General features: G+C 65.6%; 1 protein-coding gene across 4 annotated transcripts in view; it reads right to left on the reverse strand.

Annotated features, from left to right (window-relative positions):
* Window positions 1-15,320, reverse strand: part of RASGRF1 (Ras protein specific guanine nucleotide releasing factor 1) — a 29,753-nt gene extending 14,433 nt beyond the window's left edge. For 2 of the 4 annotated variants that reach the window (XM_030955607.1, XM_030955604.1), the window contains exons 1-6: window positions 14,882-15,320; window positions 5,728-5,834; window positions 4,565-4,712; window positions 1,839-1,931; window positions 895-1,148; window positions 353-432 (exon numbers count right to left, since the gene is read on the reverse strand). In XM_030955607.1, the coding sequence (XP_030811467.1) occupies window positions 353-432; window positions 895-1,148; window positions 1,839-1,931; window positions 4,565-4,712; window positions 5,728-5,834; window positions 14,882-15,157 (958 nt within the window). In that variant the 5' untranslated portion in view covers window positions 15,158-15,320. The remainder of the gene's footprint in view (window positions 1-352; window positions 433-894; window positions 1,149-1,838; window positions 1,932-4,564; window positions 4,713-5,727; window positions 5,835-14,881) is intronic. The other 2 variants (XM_030955606.1, XM_030955605.1) reach the window with 1 other exon arrangement.
* Window positions 15,321-16,365: the final 1,045 nt, after the last annotated feature.

A 16,365-nucleotide genomic window follows, 5' to 3' on the forward strand; every position in this document is an offset into this window, starting at 1 on the left:
GTGGGCTGCTGCCGCCCCTCCTGGGAGCCAGCACCGCCCTGAGCCCAGAGCAGCCCCGGCGTGTCCCGCCCCTCGTGCCCAGCTCTGCTGAGCTCAGAAGGCTCTGATGGGACCCAGTGATGCTCTCCAGCATCAGCCCCCTGTGCACAGTCCAGCCCCACCTCCCAGCAGGACCAGGAGCACCAGAATTTGGTCACTCTGGGGTTTTACTGTGCGGCTGACGTGACCAAGCCAGGACATGTGTGCAGGGTTTTGCTGCTGGTTGGCAAATGCCTGTGGAGCTGCAGAAGGAGCAGCAGCAGCAGGAGGATGAGGAGGAGGAGGAGGAGGAGGAGGGGGCAGCAGCACTCACCCAGCACCAGCGTGGGCCAGCTGGAGATCCGCGCCTTCAGGCCTTGGTAGAAAATTTGGTGCAAAAACATGATTGTTTCACTGGAAGAGGGACCAAGAGAGGATTAAGCCAGACCAAGAGCAGACAGATGAACGAGAGATAAATAAGGAGGAATTAAGACAAATTCCCCAGCCCAGGGGGAGCAGGGAGCCCTTGTGCTGGCTGGGGGCAGCTGCTCGAGGCAGTGCAGAGGGTGCCTGGGGGCACAGGGGGCAACGGTGGAGCTGCACACTCCCAGCACCAGGGAATGATGGAGCTGCACACTCCCAGCACCAGGGAATGATGGAGCTGCACACTCCCAGCACCAGGGAATGGTGGAGCTGCACACTCCCAGCACCAGGGAATGATGGAGCTGCACACTCCCAGCACCAGGGAATGGTGGAGCTGCACACTCCCAGCACCAGGGAATGGTGGAACTGCAGACTCCCAGCACCAGGGAGGGCAGCGGGTGTGCAGAGCTGCTGGGACACCACAGAGCTCCTGGAGCCCAGGACAGAGCTCACCTGTTGAGGAAAATGCTGCTGACATCGTCGTGGGTGATGGGCGGCTTCTTGGAGCTGGCGGCCATGCGCAGCGGCCGCAGGAAGTTGTTGACCAGGATGTGGAGCTGCTGCACGTACTCGGCCTCGGCCTCCAGCATGCTGAACACCACCTGGTTCCTCTTGCGCATGCTGTCGGCGTGGGGGGACCTGATGTAGTCCTGGATGATGGTCTTCCACTTCCTGCGGCACAGCCAGCCCCGCAGGAAGCTCTGCACCTGGGGGAGCAGGGCTGGGGTCAGGGACGGGGCTGGGGGCCAGGCAGGACCCTCACTCGACACAGTGAGGTGCCTGGCTCTGTACCCAGGTGTGTGTGCTGCTGCCTCTTCCTGGAGCTGCTCTGAGCCCTCCAGGCTGGGGATCCAACAGCTCATCCAAATTCCTGGCACAGGCTGCCCACACAGCCGTGGCTGCCCCATCCCTGAAGTGGTCAGGGGAAGGTTGGATGGGGCTTGGACCAGCCTGGGACAGTGGAAGGTGTGCCAGCCCACGACAGGGGGCGGAAGGAGATGAGGTTTCAGATCCCTTCCTGGTGTAGCTGGGCACCTGCAGCACGTCCTGCTCTGTGCCCAGGGCTCCCACCCCAGCACAGGGGGCACCTGAGGCTGTTGCTCCCTGGGGAATGCTGCCAGGGTGATGGCTTTTCCTTGGACACAATAAAAGCTGTGACAGCCACGGGAACAGAACTCAGAGGGGCTGGAGGTGCAGGGGCCAGCACTGGCTGGGAAGCCTCGTGCTCCCGGCAATGCTGGGAGTGCCCTGCCGACAGATGGGCTCCCGCCTGGGCAGAACACTTCTCCTCCTAAAACCCTGCTGACAGCAGCACAGACACCTCCTTCAGCCCCCCAGGGCCCGCGTCTGCCGTGCCTGCTGGGCCCCCGGTGCCAGCCCTCACCACCACCACCCACCTTCTTGATCTTCTTGATGTCACTGTCATCGTCGCTGGGCGCGCTGCTCTGGCTGGCCTGGATGCGCTCGTGGTCCTTGAGCAGGGATGCGATCTGTGGGCACAGGGGTGAGTGAGCAGGGGCCCTGCACCACCGGGGCTGGGGCATCCCAGGGGCTGGGGGCATCCCAGGGGCTGAGCACATCCCAGGGGCTGAGCACATCCCAGGGCCCGAGGGCACCCTGGGCTGCCCCTGTGCCAGGGAGCAGCGTGAGCCTCTGGGTTAATGACAGACACAGGCACACCTTGTGCTGGGTCTGTCCTAATGCCATCACACACTCACAGAGCCACCGAGTGCTTCAGGCTGGAAAAGCCCTCTGAGATCATCAAGCCCACCCGCTCACAACACTGCCATCAACCCACCATTGTCCCCAGGTGCCACATGCACAGAGTTTTTCATTTCCTCCAGGGGTGGGGGCTCAGTCGGTGGATGAAGCAGGTGAAGGAAGGCGGCAGAGCTGTCAGGGCTGCTCGAGCTGTCACCAACTCCTCAGTACCTCTGAACCCTGCCAGGACCAGCACCTAGAAATCCTGGTGGGTGCCCAATCCAAACCCCATCCCTACTTCCCGAAAAAACCTTCGCAGCAACTCGGTAAACACAACTTGGGGAGAAAATGGCAGAAAAATCCTGAGCATTTGGACCCCAAGATATGCAGGCGGGGAGCAGCCCCCAGGCGCTCCCTCCCATGTGGGATCAGAGCCATCAGCTCCCGGGTTTGCTTTCACTGTTTCTCCCTGTGCTTTCTCTCCCTCCTCTGCTCATCGCCTGTCCCGGCCCCCACGGCCAAAAGCACTTGGAAAGTGACAGGAAAAGGCAAGAAACAGCACATGTGCCATCCAGAACGTGGGAAATTGGGAAAATGTGATCTGGATTTGGATTTTGGTTTTGAAGGAAACAACTTGGAAAGAGGACTTTCCTGGGGGGGAGGGGGAAGATGTCCCATTTTGGACAGAAAGGAGGAAAAAAGGTGGAATTTGGACCAGTGGAAAAAGCAGGAACACACCAGAGCTGGTGGCCACAGGCTCATGGTCACTGATCCAACTTCTACACATTCACCCCATTTCATTATATGCATCAGACATTAGAGGAGATTTTAGAGCTTGTTGCACACCCCAATGCATGGTCAGGGATTGTTATTGACCTACACATTTGAACCCAAAAATTCAAAATTTAAGGAAAAGCACACCATCAGGACAGGCGAAACCACCCCCACTGCCTCCTCAGATGCCCCTTCTGGGGTGATGTTGGGATTCTCAGTGATTTGGGATCAAGGTCCCAGCCTGCCAGCCCACTCCTGGCTGCCTGCACCCCACGGCCGCTGCCCGAAGCCGTGCCAGGCATGAGGAGAGCCTGGCAGCAGCACAGGGTGCCCCACACTCGCTGTGCCCGCTGCCCAGCCCACTGCAGCAGGGCCAGCGCCCAGCCCGGGCCGAGCCCAGGCAGGGAGGGGGCACAGCGCTGCAGGCAGAGGCAGGCAGCACGGGATGGCCCGGGAACAGGGGGTACCCACTGCCGGCACCCCTGTGCCCGGAGCACCCCGAGCACTCCGGGCTCTTCCTGCCGAGCAGCCCCCACGCCCAGGAGCATCACCGCCGCTGCCAGGCATCTCCTGAGCCTCCTCCTCCTCCTCCTCCTCCAGGTGCCCCAGGGACACGCGTGTCCCTCGGCACCGCCTGCTGAGTCATCTGTGCACCTCGCTGCTGTCTGCCGTACCCGGCCCCGTGTCACCCTTCCCACCCCGAGCCCGAGCGAGGGAATCGCTGCTGGAGCTCCGGGGCAGGCTGCAGGCAGGGGCTGAGCCCGCAGGAGCGCCCGGGGCAGCGCCTCGGGGCCCAGCAGGGAGCACAGCGATCCCCGGGATCGGGCAGCGCCTCGGGGCCCAGCAGGGAGCACAGCGATCCCGGGCGCGCGCCTCGGGGCCCAGCAGGGAGCACGGCGTCCCCGGGATCGGGGGCCCCCGGGGCCCAGCAGGGAGCACAGCGATCCCCGGGATCGGGCAGCGCCTCGGGGCCCAGCAGGGAGCACAGCGATCCCCGGGATCGGGCAGCGCCTCGGGGCCCAGCAGGGAGCACAGCGATCCCCGGGATCGGGCAGCGCCTCGGGGCCCAGCAGGGAGCACAGCGATCCCCGGGATCGGGCCGCGCCTCGGGGCCCAGCAGGGAGCACGGCGATCCCCGGGAGCACCCGGTGCCCTCTGCCCAGCTCGGGTGAGCCCCAGCGCAGCGCTGCCCCAGCTCCGGGACCTGGAGCTGCTCGCGTGGCTCCGAGGGGACACGGAGAGGGCACGGTGGGACGGGATGGTCTGGGGGATCCCTTCCAACCCCGGCCGTTCTGGCATTCTGGGACGCTGCTTTCCTCTCCCACCAGAGGCAAGCCCGGCTCCCCAGCACGCTCCCCAGCGCTCCCGGCTGAGTGAACCGTTCCGTGTTCCAGCAGCTTCCAGGGCCCCTCCCGAGCCCCCACAGGCTCAGTGCTGGGGGGCACAGCCACAGCCCCTCGCTGCACCCCTCCTGCCAGGAAAACCCCCAAGGGAGGCGCTGCCCGGGCCCTCCTGCGGGAGAAGGGCCAGCGCTGTGCCGCTGAAAGAAGCAGAACCCCCCCGGTGGTGACCCCCCTGCCCGGGCGGGGGTGGCACCCGTCCCCCACGGGTCACCCCAGGAGCGGCAGAGCATCCAGGGGCGCTTCACCTCGGCCTTGAGGCGCTCGATCTCGATCTCCCCGTCCTCGATCTGCTGCCGGAGTTGCTTGGCAACAGTCTTCTCGGTCTCCACGATCTGCAGGAGATGGAGGTACTTCTGCATCAGCGCCTCGTGCTCCGTCGCCAGGTTCCTGTAGCTGCAGCAGACACGGCCGTGAGCATCCCTGCCCCGAGCCTGCCCTGCGGCCCCCCAGCACCGGGATGGGGGCTTGGGGATCTCCCTGCTCCTCCCTGCCCACAGCCCGGCAGGGCAGCGAGCCTGGGGCAGCTCCTGCAGCTGGGAGCGCTGCTGCTCCCACAGGGCCCCATGGGCAGGGAATGGGCTCCCACAGGGGGCAAACAGAGAGGACAGGGCAAACGTTAGTGAAACCACAGGAGTCAAAAAGGACCCCAAACACCCGTGGCCAAACCTCTGCAACCAGCCACGTTCCAAGAGTTGAGGAAGGACACTGTGTGGCACAAGCTCCTACGAGGCCCTGCTCCGGGCAGGGGCTGCAGGGGATGCTGTTTGTCCCTTTCCCTGCTCCTGGCAGGGGCTGCAGGGGATGCTGTTTGTCCCATTCCCTGCTCCTGGCAGGGGCTGCAGGGGATGCTGTTTGTCCCATTCCCTGCTCCTGGCAGGGGCTGCAGGGGATGCTGTTTGTCCCTTTCCTGCTCCGGGCAGGGGCTGCAGGGGATGCTGTTTGTCCCATTCCTGCTCGGGCGGGGGCGGGGAGCTGTTTGTCCCTTTCCGCTCGGCAGGGGGGGATGCTGTTTGTCCCTTTCCCTGCACACAGCTCCCACCTGCTCCCACAGCTCACTTCCTTCCCCAGAGGCACCTGCACTGTGCTGGCTCCTGACTGCTCTCCGTGGCAGCTGGGCTGTGCCAGCCCTGCCAGGGCACAGACATGAGCCTGACAATCCCTGTCCTCACCAGGTTTGCCATCCCAGGAGAATCCCTTCCCAAAGGGCTTTCAGCAGTGCCAGCCTGCCAGGGGGCCGGTGGCATGGGACTGGGATGGGGACAGGGACAGGGGAGCACCTGAGCACAGCCCCCCCTCAGCATCAGGGGGGCAGAGGCGTCCTGCTCTGCCCTCTGGCAGTGTCCAACTCACCCTGCTCCCCAGCCACCCTCAGCACAGCTTCACCTCGACCCTCACCCACGGGGCACACCTGGCGTGAGCTATGGCTGCCACCCACTCGTCGCAGTCCTTGGCATCCTCCGTCCTCAGCTCCAGCGTCTTCTGGTTCTCATGGTTGAAGTTAACGGTGAAGTAGTGCTGTGGGGGGAGCACAGGAGGCATGGTCACAGTGACACCCTGCACAGGAGGCACAGTGACACCCTGCACAGGGGGCACAGTGACACCCTGCACAGGGGGCACGGTCACACCCTGCACAGGGGGCACGGTCACACCCTGCACAGGGGGCACAGTGACACCCTGCACAGGGGGCATGGTCACAGTGACACCCTGCACAGGGGGCATGGTCACACCCTGCACAGGGGGCACAGTGACACCCTGCACAGGGGGCACAGTGACACCCTGCACTGGGGGCATGGTCACACCCTGCACAGGGGGCACAGTGACACCCTGCACTGGGGGCACAGTGACACCCTGCACTGGGGGCACAGTCACAGTCACACCCTGCACAGGGGGCACGGTGACACCCTGCACTGGGGGCAGGGGCCAGACATGACAGGGGAACCCTGCACAGGGGTCACGGTCACAGTGACATCCTGCACAGGGGGCACGGTGACACCCTGCACTGGGGGCACAGTGACACCCTGCACAGGGGCACAGTGACACCCTGCACAGGGGGCACACGGTGACACCCTGCACAGGGGGCACAGTGACATCCTGCACAGGGGGCATGGTCACACCCTGCACTGGGGGCACAGTCACACCCTGCACAGGGGGCATGGTCACAGTGACACCCTGCACAGGGGTCACGGTCACACCCCACACAGAGCTGGCAGCAATTGTTTCCAGACCCACCTGACTTCCTGACCCACCCCAGGCTGCGTCATTGCAATAAACAGCTTTGGGAACACCAGGAACCCAGCCACGATGTGTCCTCAGCACAGCCATGCCACTGGCGAGGCAAATCCGAGGGGAAATCCTGCTGGGGAAAGACCCAGCTGCAGGAGAATCTACAAACCCACGCAAGGCCAGGGCGCTGCAGTCCTGAACCCACCAGCCGCCCTGGGGCCGCCCTCACCTGGGGAACGGGCGGAGGAGCAGGGATGCTGAGCTGCACCTGCATCCCACACCCACGTTTGTAATGGCCTTAGGGGGATTGTCCGGCCCCAGCGCCCCCGGGCTGTGCTCCCTGCTGCAGCCCGGCCCGTGTGGAGGCCGGGGAGCCCCTCGGAGCCCCTCGGAGCCCGCCCGGGGCTGGCGGCGGGCACAGCCCGGTCCCCGTGTCCCTCTCCCGGGGCTCGGGGGGGTGGCCGCGGTGCGGGGCTATTTTTAGCCTCCCTTGACATTTCCCGTGTTTGTGCTGATTGTGTGCGGTGCCGCCGCCGCGGGTTTGTGCCGCTGCTCTGCTTCCCTGCAGTCTCCAAGGAAACAGGTACCACGCTGCAGTGCCGGATGCTGCCCGGAATAACTGGGCTAAACCAAACCCACTGGAACGAGCTCATCCTGACATCATCTGCTCCTCTGCTGCGCTTCACCAGGGACCTGAACTCACAGGTGAAACCTGCCTCAAACCCGAGGAGCACAGCCGGGGCAGCCCCCGTGTGTGCCATGAAAACACCCATGGGCACCACAGCGCTCTTCCCCTGCTCTCCCCAGCAGGGAGAGCACCCAGCACCTCTCTGGGTGAGCCCGGGATGATGGGGAGCCAGGGCACAGACAGAGCCAGCAGCCCCAGCCCGCGCCCACCCAGGGCTCAGGGCTCGGGGGGCACCCTCGGAGCTCAGCCAGCCCCTCTGGGCTCGGGGGGCACCCTCGGAGCTCAGCCAGCCCCTCTGGGCTCGGGGGGCGCCCTCGGAGCTCAGCCAGCCCCTCTGGGCTCGGGGGGCACCCTCGGAGCTCAGCCAGCCCCTCCGGGTCCAGCAGAGGAGGAGAGCGGGCCGGGAGCCCACGCTGCCCATGGGCACAGCAGGGCCCTCCTCCAGAAACAGCTTTCACCTTTGGGCAGCAGCTGCAGGGCCCTGGGCAAGATGCAGCTCCTTCACTTCTGCCACGGATCCCCTGAGTGCAGGATCCTTTAGTGCTGGTCCTGTGGACAAGCTTTCTCCTTACAGAGCCATGCCCAGTGTCAGACACCACCATCCATCACACACCCCAGTGTCAGACACCATCACCCACTGCCCACCCCTTCCACTGCCATGCTCAGGCTGCCCAGAGCTCCGTGGCTGCCTGCAGGACACCTCTGGGGCTGCAGCAGCTCCCCAGCCTTCGCATCCCACCCCCTTGCCCTTTTCCCTCTCTCCCACTTCCGAAGGCTTTTACTGGCAAAAAGACAGCTCCGAGGGAAAACTCACCAAAAATCTGAGATCCTCATGGGGGGAGTTCTGTACCCCAGCTTTACACCCACCTGACATCCCTTCCCTTGTAACTGCATCAAGAGGAGCTCGTCAGGTTGGCAAGGCTGGAAACGCCCCCACTAAACACCAGGAGGAGTGGGGGAGCCCCTCTGGGGCCCTGGTGCCCCCAGCAGCTCCCGGTGCTGCAGGAAGGAGAGCACAATGTGTCCATTCCCTCTCCAGGACCCAACACCAACAGCCCGAGCCTGGCCGAGCCCCCTGGGACTGGAAGCACAGGGAGACACTTCCAGGAGCCCCCAGACTGGTCCCTGCACAGCAGGAGATAGCGAGCCCTGGGCTGTCCCTGGCAGACACACCGGGGTGCCGTGGGGATGGCACGGTGCCCTCTGTACCGCTGTGGGTGAGGGCACCCACTGAGAGCCCTGCATCCGCAGCACAGCCTGGGCTGCAGCATCCTGACCTCCCCAGCGCCCTGGGAAAGCCTCAGGGCCTGTCCCAGGTGAAACAAGGGGTGCAGAGCCCAGGAACTGGGGCGGGCACCGGGAGCAGGAGGCCTGGACAGGCGCCCACCTGCCCCACTGCCTCTGCCCCTTCACCCACCCCCACACATCAGCACCTGGCAGTGGGATCCAGCTCGGAGGGTCTGTCAGAGGCAGGTCCCGGCAGGGTGGGAGCCCCCAGGGCAGGGCTGTGCAGGGTGGGAGCCCCCAGGGCAGGGCTGTGCAGGGTGGGAGCCCCCGCAGGGCAGGGTGGGAGCCCCAGGGCGGGTGTGCAGGTGGGGCCCCCAGGGCAGGTGTGCAGGGTGGGAGCCCAGGGCAGTGTGCAGGGTGGGAGCCCCCAGGGCAGGGCTGTGCAGGGTGGGAGCCCCCCAGGGCAGGGTGGGAGCCCCCAGGGCAGGGCTGTGCAGGGTGGGAGCCCCCAGGGCAGGGTGGGAGCCCCCAGGGCAGGGCTGTGGCCAGGGCTGCTCTGTCCCAGCTGGGAGCCCAGCCCAGCCCAGCCCGGCTCCTGCCGGCTCACACCCCCTCCATGCGCTGCTCCCGTTTATCCCCACACAATTCCCAGGAAGTGCAGCGTGCTGGGAAGGAGGAAGTTATTCTATATTTGAATAATAAAACTCCCACCACCTTTTATCTCCACCTAAAAGATGATCCCTCTCTGCCATCACAGTGACACATGGCACCAACAGCCCGGGAGTGCTTCCCGGCACTCGCTGCCTTCTGAGCGTCAGACACACGGACAGGGCCAGAGTCACGGACAGGGCCAGAGCCACGGACAGGGCCAGCACAGGAGCAGCCACTGTACTGGGAGTACCAGTGCGAGCCCGCAGCTCCCCCACAGCCCCCGCTCAGCCTCCCGGGGCAGTTTGTGCTGCCCGGGGCAGGGCAGAGCTGCCCACAGCCTCACTTTGCTTCTCCTTGCACCTGATTTTTGATCATTTATCACCTCAACAAGTCCCGGCCCCGGGACTGGACCCCCCTCATCCCACCCCCTCGCTCTGCTCTCCAGAATGAGCAGATGTGGTTCCTGGAGGATCCCTCTTGCGGGGTTTTCCATCCTCCCCGTTTCCATGGTGCCGGCTGTGGGCCGTGTGTCCGTGCGTCCGTCTGGCACCGCCGGACACACAGCCCCCGGAGCCGCCCCTGGGGATGCCCAGCTACCCGGACCCCGGGGATTTCACAGCAATTCTGCCCCAAATAATGCCGCAGGAGCATTCCAGGTCACCAAGGGAAAGATGAAAGCACCTCCAGGGGCACCCACAGCCCCGTGACCCCGCTGGGTGACAGTCCCCCAGCTCCCCAAGGCCACCCCAGCCCTGTGACCCCGCTGGGTGACAGTCCCCCAGCTCCCAAGGCCACCCCAGCCCCATGACCCCGCTGGGTGACAGTCCCCCAGCTCCCCAAGGCCACCCCAGCCCCGTGACCCCGCTGGGTGACAGTCCCCGCTCCCCAACCCCCCGCCCCCGCCCGCTGGGTGACAGTCCCCCGGCTCCCCAGGCCACCCCAGCCCCGTGACCCCGCTGGGTGACAGTCCCCCGGCTCCCCAGGCCACCCCAGCCCCGTGACCATCACCCGGCCCCCCACAGGCCCTCCCTGCTGCGGGGGGTGGCAATCCCGGGGCCCCCGATGTGCAGAAAGGCTCCAAAATAAACCCAAATAAGCTTTAAAGCGACACATTATTTCCAAAGTAGGAAATCAACCTCTCACAGAATTTTTTAGAATTTGCAGAAGGGCATTTTCTCAGCCTGAGCAACCCACCAGAGCCCTTGGGTTGCTGTGGTTGGGGTGGGTGCTCTCCCGGCACCCCCACAACGGTCACTGGACGTGCGACCACGAGAGAGGCACCCCAGCAGCACCACAGCAGGGACTGCCGCCCTGTCCCAGCTTGGTGGTGCCATCACAGGGGGCTTTCCCCCACAGGGATGCCCCGGAGCTGCCCGCCCTGCAGATCCACATCCGCCTGCTTGTGAGGCTGATGGTTATTCCAGCTGACACAAAGGGCAAGAGGAGGAGAATTTTCCTGCTCTGGATGGATGAGTCTAAAAATCCACAGCCAGCCATGGCAGCTTTTAACATCCCTGACCTACATACCATGTGCTCTGGGAAAACAGGACCTCAGAGTTGGATGCTCCAGCAGCTCATTTCCGTGCTGACAATAAGGAAAAATATCCCAGAGGCTGCAATTTCCCCTCTTTGTTTCACTATGGGCTGTCAGGATATTTGGAAATGGATACTAGAGGTGAGCATCACCCTTGTGGAGCAGGCTCAGAGTCATGTGCAGAAATATTTGTAAAATAATTAAAATAAATCAATTTTCCCCCTGATTTTATCCGGTGATGCTGGCAGGCAGGCGTGCAGGCATGGCTGGGACCAACACCGTGAGCATCCCCCTCACTCAGAAATCCCCACATGGCACCATTCAATACACTAATTAATTAAAAACCCAGTGTCACCCCAACGCTGAGGAATAGTTCAGGTTTAAGTCTATAAATTATGATTTATAGTCTCCAAAAATCAGATTGCCTGGAATGACATTCAGGTAGAAGAATTCTCACTGGCCCAGATGGCTGATGCTCATGGACCTGCAGCCAGAGCTGGGGTCTGGGGATCCGGTGCCCAGGACACCAATGCTGAAGTCTGGAATTGCCCGGGAGCTGCCCTGCTCAGGATGCCCACGGTGACCTGCCCAGCCGTGCCCCACTGACGGGGTCTGGCCCCCCAAGCACCCTGCAGAGCCCTCCTGGGGGTACCCGGGACCCCCGTGCAGGGACGGGCACGGCCGGGGCCCGCGGCCCCACTGCTGCAGCCCAGAGCTGCCCAGGCTCTGGCACTGCCAGGAATGGCTCAGCAGGCCTGGGGCTGACCCTGGCACAGCTGGGGCTGCTGGGCTGGCAGGGGCTGCAGCACGGCCTCAGGGCATCCAAATATTCCAGACTGCCAGTGTCCCAGGAATGGGCCACAGGACAGGCTGGACTCAGTGCTCCATGGCCCCATCCCTGGAAAAGGCACAGCCCGGCTCCTGAGCCTGACTCAGCACCACGTGGGCTCTGTCTGAGGGCTCCTGCCCAGGAACAGCCCAGGGCACTGGGGTATGGCTCTGGGCACCAGCCCAGGCTGCCCGGGGCGCTGTGGAGTCCCTGTCCCTGGAACTGCCCAAAGCTGCGTGGGTGCAGCACCTGGGGCAGGGAGCAGGGGCAGCCTCGGTGCTGCAGGGGAATGGTTGGGCTGAGTGCCTCAGAGGGCTCGTGCAGCCCCAGTGATGCTGGACTCGGAATCCAGCTCCAGGCTGGATCCTTGGAGCACACCCAGCTGTGATTCCTGCTGCCCAGCTGGCGAAGCAGAGCCCTCACCCCACGCTGGGGCGTCTCTGGCCTTGGGTGGGATCAGCTCTGGACCCTGCACCTGCTCAGCTCCTCTGCCAGGACCTCACCTTGGCCATGCCCTCCCACCTGGGGACCCACATCCTGCCCAGGGAGGGGAGAGGGACCCCACGGGAGCACACCCCAGCGCCTCAGGGGCCGGGGCAGCAGGGATGGGATGTGGCACAGCCAGCGCACGGGGAAGGGGCTCACTCCCAGCCCGCCCCCAGCACTGCAGGCGGCGCCCGAGCGGCCGATCACTCTCCCCAGCCCGACCCCCAGCACTTCGGCAGGCTACTGCCCTGAGCAGCCAGATCACAGCTCCCCATCCCGACCCACAGACCCTTCCCCAGGCCACAGCCTGACCAGATCACAGCTCCCCATCCCGACCCACAGACCCTTCCCCAGGCCACAGCCTGACCTCACCCAGCAGGAAATTATCTTCCCCATCCAACTGGTTGGAAGGAAAATTCATTTCTGGAAAAACAAAACAAAGTTTCCAGAGGCAGCAAATTCCCCTTTGGTGTTCCAGTTTTCCACATGTCTTTGCTCCCTCACTGTCACATATACCAATGCTAAAATTCACTGTGTCCCAGGGAAAAATCCCACCAAAGCAAAATATGAGTACGTGAAAAGGGAGGGGGTTGAAAGCCCCATCTCTTAAAGTTTCTCCTTTGCAGAGAACTGGGAACCTGTCAGGCTGCACTCCAGCCAGGAAGGAATCCAGAGCTGGAGCTCCTCTGCTGCAAGGAGCACTGTCCTCAGAGCTGGAACTGCACGGATAGATAAATACCCTCAGAACACGGCTAATTGGGAACACGGGCAATGCTGGAAATTTCCTCAGCGCCTTCCCTGGAGGCTGCTGGCCTGGCTGGCTCTCAGGTGAGCCTGAGCCGAGGCTTTCCCTGGTGTGGGGGGCACAGACCCTGCCCGAGCACAGCCCTGCAGACCTGTACCATCAATATTCGCCGCTTATCTCATCCCCGGGCCGTTAATTAGCTTGCAGAGCAGCGGGCATCCAGCGCTGGGGCTGGCAGTCTGGTTTGGCCCGAGGAATTCCACAGGATTCCAGGCCAGGCACTGAACCGCGGCAAATGCACGCGCAGCCGTGGCAGGCGATGTGTTTGAGGAGCTCCCTGTGCCGGCAGCCCCTCACTCACAGCGAGCACCAACACCCCGGGTGCATCTGGAACTGGAGAGGGCACGTGGCAGCCTCCCCATGGTGCGTGCAGGGTGGAAAACCCTCCTGCACAAACACCGGGACCCAGAGCCTCGATTCCCAGCTCGATTCCAGCCTGGCAGGAGGGCTGATTGCAGCCTGGCCGCTGAACTTCATGGAGGCTGAACTAGGAGCACACAGCGTCTGTTCTGAAGGGACGGCAGTGCGAGCCCTTGCCACTGCAGACCCCCCTCGCTGCCACAGCCCCTGGGGTGCTGCTGCCCTCGGCTGCGCTGCAAGGAGCCCCAGCCGGGCAAAAACCGCAGCGTTTTCCTGTTTGCAAGGAAATATTCCCGTGCTCCAAGCCAGGAGGGAGGGGATGTGCCAGGGAGCAGTGGTGCTGCATGCCTGCTTCTCTGGGCAGGGTTTCCAGGTGCCAGGAATAGCCAGAATTAGGGGCTGGTTTCCTCCCAGGCTGCCCGTGCCCCGCGGTGCCGGGGGTGCCCCGGGGCCCATCCTGCGGTCTCCGGCAGCGCTCCCGGTGCCCCCCAGAACCTGCCAGGCAGGAATTATGCAAGCCCTGCAGAGCCGGACCCGAAATGCGCGGTGCCCCCCGCACGTGCCCACCCGGGACGGCGGTGCCGGGACCCCCCCGGTGCCCCACGGAGGGGCCCCGGTGCCCTGTGCCACCCGCAGGGCGCACGGCCACGCTCCACACACCGCCAGGGGGTCAGAGGGCGAATCCAGCCGGCTCCCGTCCCCGCTGATGAGGCCGGGGGTGGCTCTGGAGGCCATGCAGGGGGATTTGCCCCCGCAGCTGGAAGCCAGCCCTTCTCCCCCTGCCCGGCCCCATCCCCTCTCTCCTGGTTGCTGCGGCGCAGCCCAGCTCCAGCCAACCAGCCCGACAAACACGCCAGGGGCTGCCAGCCTCCCTGCCGTGCTGCTCCAGGGACACCCTGTCCAGCCGGGAAAGGCACAGCTGGTGGGAGAAACCCACCCCGGGGCCCGCCAGGGGCTGCGGGGCTCACGGCGGGGACCACAGCAGCCCCGGGGCTGGGAGACACCTGGATTGTCCCCGGCTCTCCCGAGGTGTTTCCGCGCTGATCGCCCGCAGCCATCAGCGGTGCCAAAGGACACCGGAGCCAGCGCCAGCACGGGGGGCTCGGGGACCCGCACTCTGCCTTTCCCCCGCCAGGGATGGGGATGGAGCTGCAAACCGCACACGTGGCGAGCGGAACAGAGTGAAATCTGCCTGAAAACAAGGCCCTGAGCTCGCCGCGCCGAGCACCGCGCACCCACCGCAGGCTGCTCCGCCGGGCCGGGGGCGCTGCCCGCACACCACGGGGCACGGAGGGGGCACACGGGGGCTGGCAAACAGCGAGGCCGCGCAGCGGGGCCGCCCCACGGGAGCCCCCCGGTGCCCCTGCTCCAATCCCCGAACCCCAAACCAGAACCCCGAACCCCGAACCCGCCGGGCCGGGGGGGACGCGCGGGGGGCGCGGGGCTCTGCAGCGCCCAGCGCGGCCGCTGGGAGGCGCCCCGCAGCCCCGCGCTAATTACCGGCGGTTAATTAGACGGGAGGGGGAGCGGGGGTGCCCCGGGCAGAGCCCGACACCCCCACAATGAACCCGCCCGCTGCTCCGGCACTGCAGCCCCGGGCATCATCCCCCTTCCCCCGCACGGACCGGCCTCTTCCTCACCTCCCCAGCCTGGTCACGCGTGGGGCAGGTCACGGGCGCCGCAAGCTCCGGGGGTGAGGGGCCCGGACCCCCGCGGGGCCCCCTCCCTCCCCCTCTGCGGGGCCCCCCGTGTCGCCCACCTGCTTCTCCAGGGAGTCCTTAGCCGAGAGGGGGGGCTTGGGGGAGGGCGCGCGGTCGCAGACGCAGCCCTCGAGCAGGTAGAGCCCCGAGGGCCGGGAGCTGGAGTCGGTCTCGAAGTAGAAGAGCATGTTCTGGAGCAGCGCGAACCACTTGGTGTGCCATTTCGTGTTGTCGGCGCTCCGCTTGCTCAGGTATCCGCGCCGGGCCCCGTCCTTCTTCGCCAGCAGCCCCAGGTGGGCGACGTGCCCGTCATTGAGCCGCATCCCCTTCTGCATCCTGCCGGCTCCGCGCTCACATGGCCCCCGCCGCGGGCGGGGCCGCGCCGAGCCACCCCCGCCGCCCCCGCAGACCCCGCGGGCCCCGCAGCATCAGCGGCCCCCGCTGCCCCCGGGGAGCCGCCGGGCGCTCATCCCGCGGCCCGGCCCCGCTGAGCCCCGGCTGTGCCGCTGAGCCCGCGTCCCGCACCCGCCGCGCCGAACCGCGGACGGGCGGGGCGAGTGACGGCGGCGGCACCGGGGACCGTCAGCGCCGAGCGGAGCCGCGCCGAGCCGAGCGGAGCCGAGCGGAGCCGCGGCCCTCCTTCGCTGCCGCTCTCCCTCCCGTGCCTCCTTCCCTGGCGCCGGTTGCGGGGGTGGTCGCGCCGCGCTGCGCTCGCCGGGGCCGCCCCCGGGCCGCGGGATGCCGGGGCCGCCGCCAGCACCGTCACCGTCAGCTCCGCACCGCCAGGGATCCCCGCACCGAGAGGGACCCCCGGGCCGAGGGGGAGCCCCGGGCCGAGAGAGACCCCCGGGCCGTGAGGGACCCCCGGGCCGAGGGGGCCCGGGCCGAGAGACCCCGGGCCGTGAGAGACCCCCGGGCCGAGGGGGAGCCCCGGGCCGAGAGACCCCCGGGCCGTGAGAGACCCCTGGGCTGAGAGGAAGCCCCAGGCGTGTGGGACCCTCGGGCCGGCACGGAGCCCTGCCCACGGCTGGAGCCCCGGCCGGAGCCCCGGGCCGAGAGGGACCCCCAGGCACAGCCAGAGCTGAGGCGGCTCCACACACACAGAGCCCCAAGAGCAAGGGGGACCCCTGGGCACGAGAGACCCCAGGAACAGCCAGAGCCTCGGCCGGGAGGGACCCCGGACCAGATGGGATCCCAGGCCAAAAGGGACCCTTGGGCAGGGGAGAACCTCGAGAGAAGTGGCACCAGCAGGCAGAGCACAGGGACCAGTTTCTCTATTTATTTCTGTTTGTCTCACTCTCTATCCCTCTTCTCCATTGCGCCTTGTGTGCTCTGCCGAGCAGGGCAAAGCTGGGAAGCCTGGGCGTTGGAGAGCTGGCCCTGGCTGCAGCTGAAGCTGTGCAGGGAGGGAGTGCCCTGGTGCCCCTGTACCCCAGGGCCCTGCACAGCCAGGAGCGCTGGCTCAGCCAGATGCCACAGCGATGGCACCGAGGGTGACACCTGCAGTGGCACGTCAGCCCTGCAGCAGGGCCAGCCCTGAGCT

This window comes from Camarhynchus parvulus, chromosome 10, assembly GCF_901933205.1.
Source record: "Camarhynchus parvulus chromosome 10, STF_HiC, whole genome shotgun sequence".
Taxonomy (NCBI): domain Eukaryota; kingdom Metazoa; phylum Chordata; class Aves; order Passeriformes; family Thraupidae; genus Camarhynchus; species Camarhynchus parvulus.